At 36.5% G+C, this 15,924-nt stretch overlaps 1 protein-coding gene across 14 annotated transcripts in view; it reads right to left on the bottom strand.

Moving 5' to 3' along the window:
• col14a1a (collagen, type XIV, alpha 1a) overlaps window positions 1-15,924 on the bottom strand; it is a 320,593-nt gene that overhangs the window by 10,323 nt on the left and 294,346 nt on the right. For all 14 annotated transcript variants that reach the window (XM_087286725.1, XM_087286726.1, XM_087286727.1 and 11 more), the window contains 7 exons: window positions 12,374-12,427; window positions 12,215-12,286; window positions 8,694-8,729; window positions 5,929-5,995; window positions 5,640-5,828; window positions 3,493-3,570; window positions 2,767-2,922 (listed from right to left, as the gene is read on the bottom strand). In XM_087286725.1, coding sequence (XP_087142851.1) covers window positions 2,767-2,922; window positions 3,493-3,570; window positions 5,640-5,828; window positions 5,929-5,995; window positions 8,694-8,729; window positions 12,215-12,286; window positions 12,374-12,427 — 652 coding nt within the window. The remainder of the gene's footprint in view (window positions 1-2,766; window positions 2,923-3,492; window positions 3,571-5,639; window positions 5,829-5,928; window positions 5,996-8,693; window positions 8,730-12,214; window positions 12,287-12,373; window positions 12,428-15,924) is intronic.

Here is a 15,924-nt window from a genome sequence, read left to right as displayed (position 1 = left end):
ACTCCGCAAACATAAACAGAAAAATATTTTAAATTTAAAAAAAGCACGGAATACATATTTTGTTGAGTTATTGGCATGGTGTTAATTACAGGGAGGTTTGGAGGAGATTGACCCCCCCTAATTAATGCTTGATCCTCCTGAATGACAGTCCTCTAAATAGTGAGAAATAGTTTGCTCTGATATGTATCTTAAATAATAATATTAATAATTAAAATAATAGATTAGAATATGAACACATTAGTCCTCCTGCATACCATTGTGAATGGGTAAGAGTCTGAAACCAGCAGATCTACAGCACTGATGAACATTGTAAATGTTAACAATTCACTTTTCTTGTAAAATGGGTGTTTGTTTCTACATTTAGCCTAAAGGTAAAGTAAAATGAGCTGTATATTTCTGAAATAGCTAATCAGAGGATACTGTAGGTCAGAAAACACTAAATATTCTACAAAACACTGAACACTTCAATGTTTTTATTAATAAATTAGATGTAATTTAAATAAAGACATACATTTAATTCACTGAAGCATTACACAACAAAGTTTAAATAGCAACATTCGCACTTATTAAAATGAACTTAATTAAAAGAGTAATAAAACCAGGATTTAATTTTAATCGGATCTGGGAAGTGTGAACAAACCCTTATAACCACAGCTCAATAAGAAATTGTCTGGGTATTAGTTTTTAAATATATAAGTCAATTTTACAATCTGCAATAATCAGCTAGGTGAAAGCTGATGAATACTCATCTATAATTTTGTGTTATGCAAATTTCTGCTTCACCATTCCATCAAATAAACATTTGGGCCCTATCATACACCCAATATCATGCGCAATAAGGCGCAAGACAATTTTGGTACGATTTGCTGCTATTTTCAGACCAGCGCAAACCCTAATTTTCACATTTTGCACCACATTGTTTAAATAGCAGATCTATTTGTGCCACTGTCTGGACTCATGGCGTGCTGGTCTAAAATAGAAGTGTGTTAAGGCGCATCATTGGCGCATTGCTATTTTGAAGAACTGAAATAGACCACGCCATTGACCAACTAAAAGCAGGTCTAAAGTCCAGCGCAGAGCATGTTAGTTATGCGCCTTTGTGGATTCAAATGCTTACACATTGCTTAATACACACATGATGTACAGCAATATACAAAAATCTTTACATATGAAAAAAATGAAAGGATTATTAAGTAAAGAAAAAAAAAATTTCTACATCAATATTAAAACCACTGCCTCCATGCCTTCATCTCGAGGGTGTTTTTCAGTTTATTCATGACAATTAGCATGTGTATAATGTTATTATTATTAGCAGTATTATTTATTATATGCATGTCTATATTTGTTTTCAATAAAAACAAGTTTAGATTTGTTCACCTGTTGGGTTTTAGAGACTTATGCATCACTATATGGGGCATAGAAATAAGTCTTATTTTGATATAACTCGTGTTTGACCACACTTTGTTATTATTGCTCATTTATTCTTTTGCTGGAAATTAGAACTGAATTTAGAATGATTTTTGAAACAAATCTTTGTGCTTAACAAATGAAATTAAATATGTAGACTAATGGATGTCTTCAGTGGAGTGCGTACAACACTGTTTCCTTATCCATGAAAGTAAAGGAGTAAAGAGTAAAAGTAAAGTAAAGAAGCCGAATGGAGATGGCTTATTCTTTATCCTTGTGCTGCAGATGGTTTGTTTAACTGTTTTCTCGCTAATAAAGCATTTAGTTTATCCACTTACAAAATGTAAATAGCAAATGCATCTTGACGTGACGCAACTGACTCTTATAGGAAATGGGAGATGGGACTTTGATGCACCTTAATCTCAAAAACACACCCATAACTCATTAAGAGCATAAGCACAACCCTGTTAGACCATGTACCAGGGCCCAGAGTGTACTTTTTTATCCTTAAAATAGTGGATTCAGACACGCCCTTAATGCCTTTGCACCATACCCTTTAGACTTTGAGCATAGATCATTAAAATAGAGATTTTGATTATCAACAAAGTTGATAATCGTTAGTCTGGTGAACATTTTGCCTCAAAACCTTTAAGATCACTTTTACACATTTATTATTAAATTAGACCCACTAGAAGTAACTGGCAGAAAGTTTGAATTGAATTGAGAATCCTTGACAGACAGAGGGGCTGCATCCAAAATCGCATACTTAAGTAGGTACTTGATTTCAATTTACAGTTAGAAAAGTATATGCTATAGTATGAATATGAGTTGTATGAATGAAATTTGGATGTTAAATTTTTTTTCTCATGACCTTCATGCTTCACTTGCATTGATTTACTTCCATTTGTAAATTGTCCCATGTGTCTCTCCAATGGATGTGCACATCTTGCTGAAAGTAGTAGGTAATCCAAGAATTTTTACCCACTGTTTATCATATACTATGAATTTGAACATGCACTCAAAAAAAAAAAAAAAATTAGGCCAAAGAAAAAGGATTTATGTATTCAAATTACATACAAATTTTACAATAAATTGTATGTAATATGCATTTGTTAGTTAAATCTAGATTAAATAAGTAAGAATAAGATTTATGTAAACTGGTCAATAAATCCAATGTGTTTGAAATGAATAGGAATACGTTACAAATTCTTTATATGTTCAATTGAGTGTTATTGTCAAGTACCATACACTAAACATTACTTGGCTCATTACTTTTTCATGTACTATATATTAATTGAAGTATGCAATTTCAGATGCACTGAAAGTTTGAGAAACAGATGTAGAGAATGAGATTATTACCTCCAACATTGTACCCGAGGCAGGAGTTCTGGTCGCAGTAGCCGGGCGGTCCAGCAGGACCAGGACTGCCTGGGGTACCTGGACGTCCTTGGGTGCCTTGAATTCCAGGTCTCCCTGGTGGACCCTGACTTCCTGTTCGCCCTTCTCCAGCAGGCCCTGAATGGGATATAATGTTGGCCATTAATACTGTATCTACACAATGAAAGCAGCTGAACTCCACACCCACAGCGGGTCTGGATCTCTTCCTCACAAAATACAAGTTTCAGCTAATGCCAGTCCACATCCTTCTCACATGTCGCTAGCTCATACAGCTGTGTTGCTTCAATGAATCTCATTTGTGAAGAGTATTGATCAAAGCGCAATTAACAGCGAGCGACGCTGACATTTTTCAAAATCTACCGACAAGCTGCACAGCTAAAAATCGATAGGAAAACATTTCTCCCAGACCCAAATATTGTTTCAATATCTGCTTGATATTCTAGAGAGGAATCAAAGGAACCCAAAACAGATCAAGATGTGTGCAGAGGTTATTAAAAAAAGTTTGCAAGCTTGTGTTTTCTTTGACAGGGTACATTTAATATCGGGAACTCCCGCAGTCTGAGCAATATGAAGATACAGAGCTTTATTTTTCAGTTCGGACTGAAATTATTATTTTTTTTACTACTAACTTGAGGACAAAGAAATTATTTATTTGGACTAAAGTGTCACTTTTTAACAGTCTTTCACCTGGAGATCCTGGAGGACCACGAGGGCCTTGTGTCCCCACACCTGGGCTGCCCTTCTCTCCCCTTTCTCCTGGAAGACCTGGAAAAAACAGAGATCTGTTAGAACATCCAAAACCTTCTGAAGAAGCTGTAACCTTCAGTCCATGTGATTTAACCTGTTTCAGACCACTGGAATAGAAATAGAAGATCAGACTATCAAACCAACTAATTTGCATTAATAAATCTTCCATCTATACTACTATGCATTTATCTGCATATCCATTCAATGCATTTATCCACCAGCAATATATATCCATTCATAGAATCAGTTTACATGTGCAATATATAGTATCTTGTATATAGTATATAGTATCTTGCCATCTATTCATGGCATCTGTCAGTGTGTATTTATCCATCTGTCTACCCAGCAGGCACACAACATCATAAGATGGTAATATAAAGTAAGATTTACGTCATTATGTCAGGTGACCAAAATTCAATTTTTAGCCAGCATCTAAAGAACATTATTTTGACGTGCAATAACGATGTCAAATTATGTTAATATTTAGTTAATTTTAGGTTGTGTTGGAAAGAGACCAAAATCCAACGTCTGATAGATGTTATAGTGGTAATGTCCAAACAACGTCAAGGTGTATTAATTAGACATTGATAATTGGTTGATTTTAGGTTGGACGTTGGACATTGGCGTCAGCCTGATGTTGGGTTTTCATTTCCAAACAAAATCCAAGGTACCTATGATGTTGGGGTACGTTGAAGTACAACCTCTATATGACATCATGTTGACATCCTGTGCCTGCAGGGTCCATTCAGCACATCCATCCATCAACAATATAAATCCATTCATAGAATCAGTTTACATATCTGCAATATATAGTATCTTGCCATCTGTTCATGGTATAAGTCAGTTTGTATTTATCCATCTGTCTATCCATATGTCTACTTTATCCATGCACCCATATCCATCAGTCTATAAATATGAATTCAATACAAGTGAAAAACAGCAATCCGAGTGGTCCAGTTGATCCAATTTACCTCAACTGGCAGACAGAAAAAAATAACTCCACTGAAGAAGATAAGAATGCTAACAATACCTCTTAAACAGCTATGTTTTTGGTCATGGTTCTTTCTTTCTGTTGGAGCACTGTAGATGCAAGCAGCTTTATGCCCTGCGGGCATCACCTTTCATCACCTCAGAACAAAACTGGCAACCTTAAAGAGAACCACTGAATGTGTGTCCTCATTACAGGCTCTATGTTAACACAAACAGGCAAATATCCCTCATTAGCAGATCTGTTTTGCCCTGAGTGCATCATATCCATGCTCCTGTTTGATATCTGAATGCTTGAGAGTGCAGACCCAAGAGAAAAAGTAGTAATGATGGTGAAACAGCTCATGCTAAAACCTCAGGCTATGTGTCAGATCTGTCCTAATTGAGAACTGGAGACTAAAGCACTGTGGACATTCACTCATGATAAAGACTCCTATTTAGAGTTGCTCTTGGCAGGAGCAACATGCAGATCCAATTCAGATCCAAAATTTGTGTATTTTTAGATTTTGGTTTATATTGTGGTTGCTTAAGAGGTTGTCAACGTCTATTCAACAGTTGCATACTAAAACAGATTAAAGTATCTATAATGTTTTGTGGCATCTTTGAAGTAGTTGTTCTTGGCTAACCAATATGAACCATGAAAAAGACTTAGGAGCAGTAGCAGCATATTGTTTATGATGATGGCTGCTATAAGGGTTAGCCAGGGCTGTCAGCCAAGATGTTGACAAAATTAATCACTGGCCCTCTGAGAAATGGGACTTAATCTGCAATGGACTGGGTGACAGAGGTCATGTTAATGCTCCGTATAATTATAGATTCAAAACCACGGCTTAACCTTAAGCTGCAGGGCAACATTACTCTTGAGGACCGTCGACTAATCATCCTCCATACTACTCCTTCTAGATTTAAAAATATTCCAGTAAACCCCTGTGCAGTTTGCTTATGCATCTAATTCCTCCTTGACATGACAATATTGCTTCATTTCCAAGGGTTCATAAATTCATCTACTATTGTCCATAATTACTTCCTCAAAACTTTCAACTATTTACTTCAATTTTAAAACAGTTGTGTGCATGGTTACTTTTAAAAAAAAACCTTACCTCTCTCTCCTGGGCGGCCGTTTTGCCCACTGGCTCCAGGGAATCCTGGTCTGCCAGGAGGACCCTGCTCTCCCTGTGGCCCCTGAAGTCCTGGCCGACCGGGCTCACCTGGCGGACCTGGTACTGTTTGTACTGAAACTGACTGACTGGGAATCTGGTTCAGGATCGAGTTGTAGCGAGACAAGTGACCTACGCATGACAACGAAAAGAGAAATCACTTGGTTTGTCAACAGGGGTTGAATGATTTCCTGTGAATCATTAGGTAAGACAAAATACATGGTCAACTCACTCTGAATAAGCTGTTCACAAACTTGTCGAGCTATTGCACGAACAGCGGCATGAGACTGCATGTCACCCTTCAGAAACAAACAGCATGGAATTAAAGTTTTAATTTAGGTTAAACTCACTATCATTTTAAGCCATTGACACATGGGTGAGCAAAAAAAATGAAAACATTCATTCAATCATTCATTTGCTTTTTGTCTTATTCCTTTTGTTCATCATGGGTCACCACAGTGGAATAAACCGCTAACTTATCCAGCATATGTATTACACAGCGGATGTCCTTCCAGCTGCTACCCAGTACTGGGAAACACCCATATGCACTAAGACACACTCATAGTTTATTCAATTCACCTTTACCACATGTGTTTGGACTGTGGGGGAACTGGAGCAGCCGAAGGAAACCCAGGCCGACACGGGGAGAACAGGCAAACTCCACACAGAAATACCAACTGACACAGCTGGGACTCGAACCAGCGACCTTCTTGCTGTGAGGCAACAGTGCTAACCACTAAGCCACCATGTCACCCCCAAAATGAAAACATATACAGTGGAAATGTTTTACTTTTAGATCTCTAGTTTTTTTTTTCAGGGAGTACAGTATGGTGTATTGTTTTTCCTCTAAGCTGAGCACATAAGTAGAGAGCTGCAAAAACTCAGACAATCAATAAAAAGGATATTCTGTTTCTTTCTCAAAGTCTAGATAGTTTCCACAGGACGAGCCTTAGGGTTGTAGATTTTTCTGTGTTGAAAATAATGTGTTAAATTGTCCTTAGGTCAATATGCCTTCAATCTAACAAATACAATAAACTATTGCAATGTTATTTTAATATGCAACAGTTGCCGTGACAGCAGATGACTAAAACTGAATATTGGCCTTTACAAGAGTTCAGGCCACAAACGTGATGAATGGGGCAGATTGGACATTATAATGAGATTACTATATTACTTCTGGTTATATAATTTTACTAGCATGCTTCTTCAATTATCTAGTGTTGCTAGCCTATTTTAGTTAGGATGCTGCTTTCACACCTATAGATTGATTGTTTTGTTCTGAAACAGTGTTTAAAATATTTACAATGTTGCACTTTGTTCTTGGTACGGTTTGCATTCACACTGCAGTTTCTAAATGGACCAAAATAGCTAAAACAAGTTACGTGGAAGTACATTTTTTTTTTTTAAATTCCCACTCAGCTGCCATGTGTCCTTATTTTAATTTATGACGATGAGCAAGAAGACATTATAAGCAAAAAGCTGCACTTTTGAATTGGTGAATTTAAATTGGAACAATTTTGAATGGTTACACCCACAGGCATTGTCACTAGATATGAATCAGAGGTAAGACTTTCTCATACAGAGCTGTTAGTTAGAATTATGCAATAGGCTTTACATTATAGAGAGAAATAACAGATAAACAAAGACTGCAGTTCAGTCAATTTTCCTGACACATAAACAGCTCTCGGCAATCATTCAGCTTTCACTTTCATATTTGACATGTAACTCGCATTTACAGGTAGGAATAACGTCCCACCCTAAAGATCATTAAGGCAATCTCGGACAGATTGGTCATGTCCGAGCGCGATTGCTGGTTTCACATATGCCAAACGAACCGCGCTAACGGTGGAAAAGCACCAGGTTCCAAAACAAAAGTCTAGGTGTGAATGCTCCCTAATATGTTGCAAGTGTATGTACCGAGAAAAAAAAAATTGCCTGTTTCATGCTGGTGGCACTAAAAGCACACTCAGACTATGCTATCCTAATCGTGCTTAGGTGCATGCAAGCATGCTCCGGTTCGGATGCAATGTAAGTGCAGGCCATAGGGCAGAGGGGAGGGGGGACAAGCATGCTTCGGCACGGTTCAAGGCAACTGTACATAGTGTGAGTACACCCTAAGACTATAATAGTATATTGGCATAGATGTCTTCAGGTAAGGACTTCACTAAATTTAGTAGGTTGTACATCTGAGATATTTTGCCACCCTAACTTTTGAGACTCGGATGTATTTTTCTGTGCTACTTTGACGTAAATGCAACCATACAATTTTCAAGCATGTTTAACCTTGTTTTAGGTAAAAAAAAAAAAAAAGGTTTTCAGACATTAATATTTTTAATTATAATTAAAAAGTACCATTTGTTATAATAATAAACAGGCATTTGTGCCTGTGTTATAAATATAATTATACTACAAGTTTGGACCATACTGTTCTGTGTGGAAATGAATTTTCCAACCCACCAGCACCAGTATTAACACCTAAAAAGCAAAATAAAAGCCTGGATTAAGACCACAAGCTGCTGTGACAAAAATCCCCAAACAACACACAAATACGCTTTAGCTGCTTTACAGAGAGACTATATTAGCCTGCACAACGTGGGTGTTTAATTCGCCCAATTTAACACTCTCTATACGCCCTTTGTGTGGCAGCCGGTACCACAGCAGTGGATAAATCAGAACAGAAGAATAAAAAACACAAATATACCAGTGCGTGGAAGCTCTGGGCCGAGTCTCACAGTGAGGTTTGATAGATAGCTTTAGCTGTACACGTACTACTCTTAACGCTCCTGCAGTGATTGAATTAAAAGCGCCAACCATGTAGAGAGAATGCAATAAAGAGAAAGAGCTATAATTCAGTGCTGCCGCTGTGTTTTTGATCAAGAGCTTTGTCAGCGAGCTTCTTAATCCTGTTGCTGATAAACCGTAATGTCCGCCGCTGTGCCATGTGCCACCACCCCAATCTAAACTCCAGCACAGTTTACATGCGAATTGGAAACTCACTCTCTCTCCTCGTTCGCCTTTAGTCCCGGCAGGCCCCTGCAAAGAGAGAGGGAAAAAAGTGAAGACAAACATTTCCGAATTCAATGAGTCAGAGCAGAAAATGACACATAAGAAACACAAAGACAGTAATATGTGTTTGGAGATGGAGATTTGAATGTAAAAGCGGACCAAATTGATCACGGATGAAATGCATGAGCCAAATGCATAAAATGGATGCGTCGCTGACCTAATGTTTTGGAAATCAGACCGGGATTTGTGGCCAGAGCGCCATGGCTGCTAAACAATTCTGATATCATAACATCTGGGGTAAAAAATGAGATGTAACACGGAGAAGGACTTGTTGGGATAGATTTCGTGGATTTTGTTGTTGCGCCAGAACGTGTGAGAATATGATCATAGTTTATTTAAAAGTACTGAAAGTAATTTTACACCTACGAGAGAGAGTTTATGGCTTTATATTTATAGTAGTAGAATTAACAAAGTCCTGCTCTTCCATAACCTGGGTCATAACTGATCATAAAGCTGTCAACTTACTGACAATCTCTCTTCCAGGGCTTATAAAGAGAAAGATGTACATGCTGGAAATCAGCGTTGAGAGGCAACAGAGCTCTGCAGATGTTCTACATAACCGCGCTGAAGCATATGGTTCTAGTTTACTAATCTATGAGAACAAACGCACAAAGTTACAGTGATCCAACTTAAATACAGGTGTCACTCAGCAGGAAACTAACAGAGACTGACGTTAATTCAGTCCACTGAATCTCTCATGTTTTGCTGAATCTCTCATATTTATCAGTTTGTAGATCTCTGAATAATCAAACTATATTGAATGTTTTTACTTGCAGTACATCACAATTGTGTCAGTTGCCTGTATGCTTGGCCTCACTGGTAGTATTTAGATGTAATGGATTGCATAGTAATGTACTGTCTATTTATACTGTCTACCACAGAAATTATGGATTTGGTAAGGATTATATCTTTGAACAGAAATTAAGTTCAAGGTATGCCTGTCCACCCTTCCATTTTTCCTGGGATTCTCCCGTAATTTAGAGGTCTATCCTGCTATTGTACCGTAAAGGTATTTTCCCGTATTTTCAGTCTTCCTCTGAAAAGTGGCAATAAACATTAAAGAGCTGATCCTCCCTATGTGCAACCCATACTGCCGAACCCCTAGGGGACGTCCCTTGCTCTTAAATGTGAATCTGTTCTGTGCTTTCATTTTATTTAGGCATAAAAACACTTTGAAATATGTTGCTTTGGATAAAAGCGTCTGCTAATGTAAACATAAATATAAAAATGGCAGGATTCCCTTCCTTTCATTACAGGTGCTGTCGCCCCTCCTATGCAATCCACAAGACAGTCATATAGCAGTGTGTGACTGTCAGCTGACGTGCTCCATAGTGATAAATAGACTCTGTTTCCCACACGGATTCTGTACACGCAATTTGAAGAGAAGTAAAAGTCTGGGTTTTAGATGCATGTTTGAACAGACATAGACACATAATTAATAAAATTAACATCTAAAAATGTCAGTCTTGTTTTTTTTTTCAAACACAACTAATTTAGTCCTAAATTAGCATAAAAAAGTTAGAAAAGCTTTCATTATGACGTTAAATGTGTGCATTTTTAAAATGACACCTCTGTTTTTAATGTCATCAAACAAAAACATCCAAAAAACTGAGAGATTCATTCGCTGCTCTTTGATCAGAATGTGCAAGATATACAGTGAAGAAAAGATTAATGAGATGTGATACCTTGATTTTATTTCTTTATAATAGCTATTCATTTTAATAAGCTGAACTGTTTGCTAATTAATAACGTATACTATTTATTTTATCTGTTGTAAATAATAATAATAAATTTACTATACATTTTATAAAGTTTATTTACAATGAAACAGCTTCAGAAAAACATAGTATTAATTTGGAGGGGGGCTTATTGTAGTGGGCATATCCCTTATTTTTTACATCCCAATGTTGACAGGTATGGTTCAAGGATCAAAACTGATGTTAATTCAATTCAATTCAATTCAATTCAATTCAATTCAATTCAATTCAATTCAATTCAATTCAATTCAATTCAATTCAATTCAATTCAATTCAATTCAATTCACCTTTATTTGTATAGTGCTTTTACAATGTAGATTGTGTCAAAGCAGCTTTACATAGAAGCTCATAGTAAATTGAAACTGTGTAGTTCAGTTTTCAGAGTTTAAGTTTAGTTCAAACACTGAAAAGCAATCCATCGATGCGCAGCTCTACAGATCCTGAACCATGCAAGCTAGTGGCGACAGCGGCGAGGAAAAAACCTCACCAATTTGCGAAAGTGAAGAAAAAAAAAACTTGAGAGAAACCAGACTCAGATGGGTACGACCATTTCTTCACTGGCCAAATGTCTTGTGTAAGCGCGAATGTGTGGCATGATAGTGTCTGCAGCTTCAGAAGCATTAATATACTAAATAATATCAAAGAAAAACAGGACATTGGTAAGGGAATAATAAATAATAGATATAATAAAAAATACAGCTAATAATAATAACAGTATACAAAACTAAATTGTTATGAGTAACCTGAAAAAAGCCCCCTGATATGAAGGAGACATGGCGATATGGGTTTTTATATCTATGCAGTAAATAATATTTTTCGTAACAATTTAATGCTTTATTTTTTTTCATATGTAAAGATATTTGTGTATTGCTGTACATCCTGTGTGTATTAAGTGGTTCAACCTGCATAGTAGCATAACTAATGCACTATGTGCTAGACCTTAGCACCTTAACACACCTCCTTTATAAACCGGCACTCTCATGAGTCCACAAAGTAGTGAAAATGGATGTGCTATTGAAACATCATGGTGAAAAATGTGAAAACTAGGGTTGCGCTGGTATGAAAATAGCAACAAAACGCACCAAACACGTCTTGCCCCTTATTGTGTCGATTGTATGATAGGGCCCTTAGTGTTTGCTGTATACAAGTCTTCTCCCATTTATAGTTATTATGAATTACTCTACTTTCGTCAGCTCCACCTGTCTAAAATTTACTACATTATTTATGTTTATGGCGAAGTAGGCCTAGAATTACACTAGAAATCAAATTAAATTAAATTTGAATTAATCTAGAATTGACATCCAAACATGCTATTCATTTTTATTGGTATATTTATTATCAGGCAATTAAGACCAGACAAAACCAGAGGACAAAAGTGCTTTACTTCATGTCTTCAAATTGCGTTTTCAAATCTAGTCTCCCTTCTTTTCAGCTTTGAGTGGTCTCAGTACTTCAGTGAGAATACTGCTGAAGTCTGATATTCAAGATAGTAACTCAGAGCCAGGACAGTCTGCCAGAAATTGATGCTCCTAATATGATAGAACTCACAGAACCACATTAATAGAATGGAGCTGAACATTTTTCTTGCGTGGAGAGACAGACTTAAATTTCTGTACACTAGAAACCAGATGCAATGATTCGTATTCTGCAGGATTCTGATTGGATTGTTTATCAAAACTGTAATCTGATACTCACAGGTGGCCCTTGATCCCCCAATTGACCTGGTGGTCCATTTGATCCAGGAGCCCCAGGAGCCCCAGGGCTACCCTGCAATGAGATGTTTGGAGGATAAAAAGTCGTGACCTAGTCTCAGAAGAGTAAAAAATAAATAAACTATTTCATCATGTTACACACCATTGGTCCTGGTGGGCCCTGTCGTCCTTGGGGTCCATCTTTACCAGGTAGGCCCTAAAGGAAAAATTTCCTCATGATTACCATGCATCATTTGAAAAAAAAAAAAAAAACAAACAAACTGTGGACTCAAAACAGTAAAACCTCGAGGCTCAATTTAACAGAAATTTGTCATTCAAAAAAAAAAAACACATATATACATATAATAAAGTCAACATTCTAAGTGGCCCTATTTACATTTGGCATTAAGATGCATTTTTGTTTGTCCCGAATCTCAAATAAATCTCAAATGTACACTGTGTACAAAAACATTTTGAGCTTGTCTACTTCCAAAAATGCAACTGATCTGATTGTTTTAGTGTGTAAACATTTATTAGTAAAGTGCTTTCAAACAGCCGCTTACTCTCCAAGTAGTGACAAAATTCCCATTTCATTACAGGATGTGTTGTTGATGTGGGATTTGAACTTTAGCATCTGAAATTGTACATTTATTTTGAAGGGAAAACAAAAAAAGAACTATTTTCAATTGCAGACCCAATTCTAAACACAAACATAGTATGTTTGTACAGTTTAGCAGCTATCAGAACAGAAAGACAAGGTTTTGCTTTCTGTATATTTTCCATTGTCTCCTTCCATGTTTATACAGTATGTATTGCAAAGCATATTCAGTTTTTTTCTTAATATTATTCATTTTTTCAGACTGCACAAATTAGATTAAAACATGGGGTAATACTCATTTATTTGTGTTTGAATGGTGGTAGAAGTTACTGATACTTGACTGACCTGTTTTGGAAGTCCAGAGTGTAGCAAATAACCTTTGGGTTGTTTTTGATGCAAATCTATATTTTGATTCTTAAAGGGTCATGAAATCCCCCTTTGTCATTTCAAGTTTACCTCAGAGTTGTTTTAATGCTACATAATGCTAAAATACATTGAAATAAAAAGTCTATCCTTTTAAAATTAATGTGATGCCCTGTTACATATTATTCAATAATGAATAAATTCATAAGCATAATTTTGAAACAATACAAAGATAATAATAAACTAAAACATAAAAAAAAAAAAAACATGTACATAGTCCAGATTTAAATATCCAAAAAGCACTCATAATAAAGTTAGACAGTAACAGAAGCTTGTTGTGAAAGGAGAACACAGAGGTCTGCTGAGGTGGAGGACTTCACCTGAATCCCTGGATCTAAATACAGACACAGTGGTGCAGTAGGTCCCTTGCCCTATCTACTTGAACCGTATGCCCCTGTCGGTAACATGGACGTTTTTAATCATGTCTGAAAATGGCAGTAATCTGTATCAGAATAGTGACAAACTGATAAAAGACTTAAAAAGACAAAGTCCATCATTCTGCAATTCTCGTAGCACTCCTGACAAAAATGCAACAGCTTGGTTGTATCGGTGGCTGATGGCCACCTATGACCCTTCATAACTACTTGGTGCTGTGCGTGGTCTCCCAGCATGGCAGGTTTGTTATTAGAAAGAATGTGGTCATGAATAATTAAGAAGGAGAGTCTTCTCATATACATAAGAACTCAGTGAGTGATTAATAATGAGGAAATTGCACCACTTGAGTGCTACAGTACATCACTAATTTTGATACTGCCCCAATGACAATTTAAACCCGGAAGAAAAAATCAGCAGACAATAGCTCAAAATTATCAAGTTTTCCTCACAGTTAAAGCTAACAGGTGCTAATGTTTTCTTAATTGGTGCTCGGCACACAAAAATCTGTTAAAATCTCTAAAAAAGTGTCAAGGGTTTCATAATCCTTTAAGTCCAAAGTGCTGGTAAAACCTTTTCCCCTCACCTCAGAGATATTAAAAGACTGTGCTCTACGTTAAATTTTACATTTCCAGAAAAGTTGTCATCTTACAGTTAAATAACTATAAGTAAAATAACCCTTTTAACTGTTGTTTCTAAATTTAATAAAAACATCTCCCGCCAGGATTTTAACTAGTACAAGGATTGGAAGTCACACTTCTCTAGTTTTAGAATAATTTCAGTGTCTCCCAGTAAAACTTAGAATGGATTTTAAAATGATTATGCTTAATTTTAAAGCCTTACACGGCCTGACACCACATTACCTTATTAAATTGTTACATCCATCTGGTGGTACCACAAACATATCTGAGATATATGGATGATAGAGCTTTTTCTTCCTATGCCCCTGTCCTCTGAAATTCTTTGCCTCTTGACACCAGATAAGTTCAGAATTATTATAATTGTAAAGTTCATTTTAAGACTTTTATTTTGTAAACTTGCTTTGTTTGTTGATTTTGAATTGTTTTGAGTTTTATTGTATTGTATTTTATTGTATTGTTTTGAATCGTATTGTATTGTATTGGTTGCATTGTGTTCAGAGCTTTGATAAACTGTATATACTAGGGTATGAATCTACACTGGTCTGGTACACGGTTACGATTATCATGCCATGGATTCGGATCAATCCGATATCTCTGTGCATCATGGTGCACTGATGATGCTTTCCATCCACAAATAGATTTTTACTTCACAAAACAAGATTTTTTTTTTTTATTAAAATATATAAATATATTTATATGTGATTTGTAAAAAAAAATGTCCTTTAATACAGGCAAGATATATAAACTGTACCTTTAATTTTACCTGCTCAAGAAATGACTCTTTTTGAACGTACTAAACAAGACTCAAATACATGCGCAGAGGACAACATGCTCATGTCTGCACCCACAAGAATTGCTTTAACAGCCGAGCAGAGAGGAAAGATTACCTCACGAACAGGATGGAGATGGAATTTACCAGCTTTCGTTTTTCCCTAGTAGTGAAATAGCGGCTTGTGTGCTGTACCTTGGTCAGTGTCAGTAAAAGACTGTCCAGCAAACTCACAAGCTGTGAATTGTTCACAATTATCTGCATTTCAAGTAGTTGGAGCGTTTTATTTTCTCATCATCGCCTCCTTTGTGATAGTACTACCGCGCCATAATGCATAGGATATAAATAAACAAAGTATGTAATATTCAGTTATGATTACTGAATTGAAGTAATGTGGATGTGGAATTGTCCACATCTGCAACACGGTTCATCAAAGAAACAATTAATTTTGACACCGCTAGTAAAGTAGTAGTCAACATTTGAAGTTGATCAAAAAAAGACAAGAATAGATGTTGCTGAATAATTTTAGGTCAACTTTAATGAAAGGTTTTGCTCTGTTTTTTAATGAATTTCCCCAAAAGACAAGCTCAGGAGTAAACAGTTTGAATCAGCCTGACGACATTCACTGAATCAGTGATTCAGTGACTCCCTAAATGAACAGCATGTGTTCAACTCTAGCTGACCTCTGTACATTGGCGCCCTGAATCACTTTTGGAACAGTTCAATAGCCAACAATCCCAATGCAAAAGTCCAGATCCACAAATGCCTACAGCAAAGTAACAACAGAACAGGTGGAAATGTGTTTCAACTGAACTTCACCTCCTCTTGAACATCCATCGCTGTACTATTTTACTGTAAAACACCAGGATGCACATAAAGTACCTCAGTAGGGGACAACAACTTAACTGTCA

The sequence above is a fragment of the Danio rerio genome, chromosome 16, assembly GCF_052040795.2.
Source record: "Danio rerio strain M-AB ecotype USA chromosome 16, GRCz13ab, whole genome shotgun sequence".
Lineage (NCBI taxonomy): Eukaryota > Metazoa > Chordata > Actinopteri > Cypriniformes > Danionidae > Danio > Danio rerio.
The sequence above is the reverse complement of the archived record's forward strand: the minus strand, read 5'-3'. Positions and strand labels throughout refer to the sequence as shown.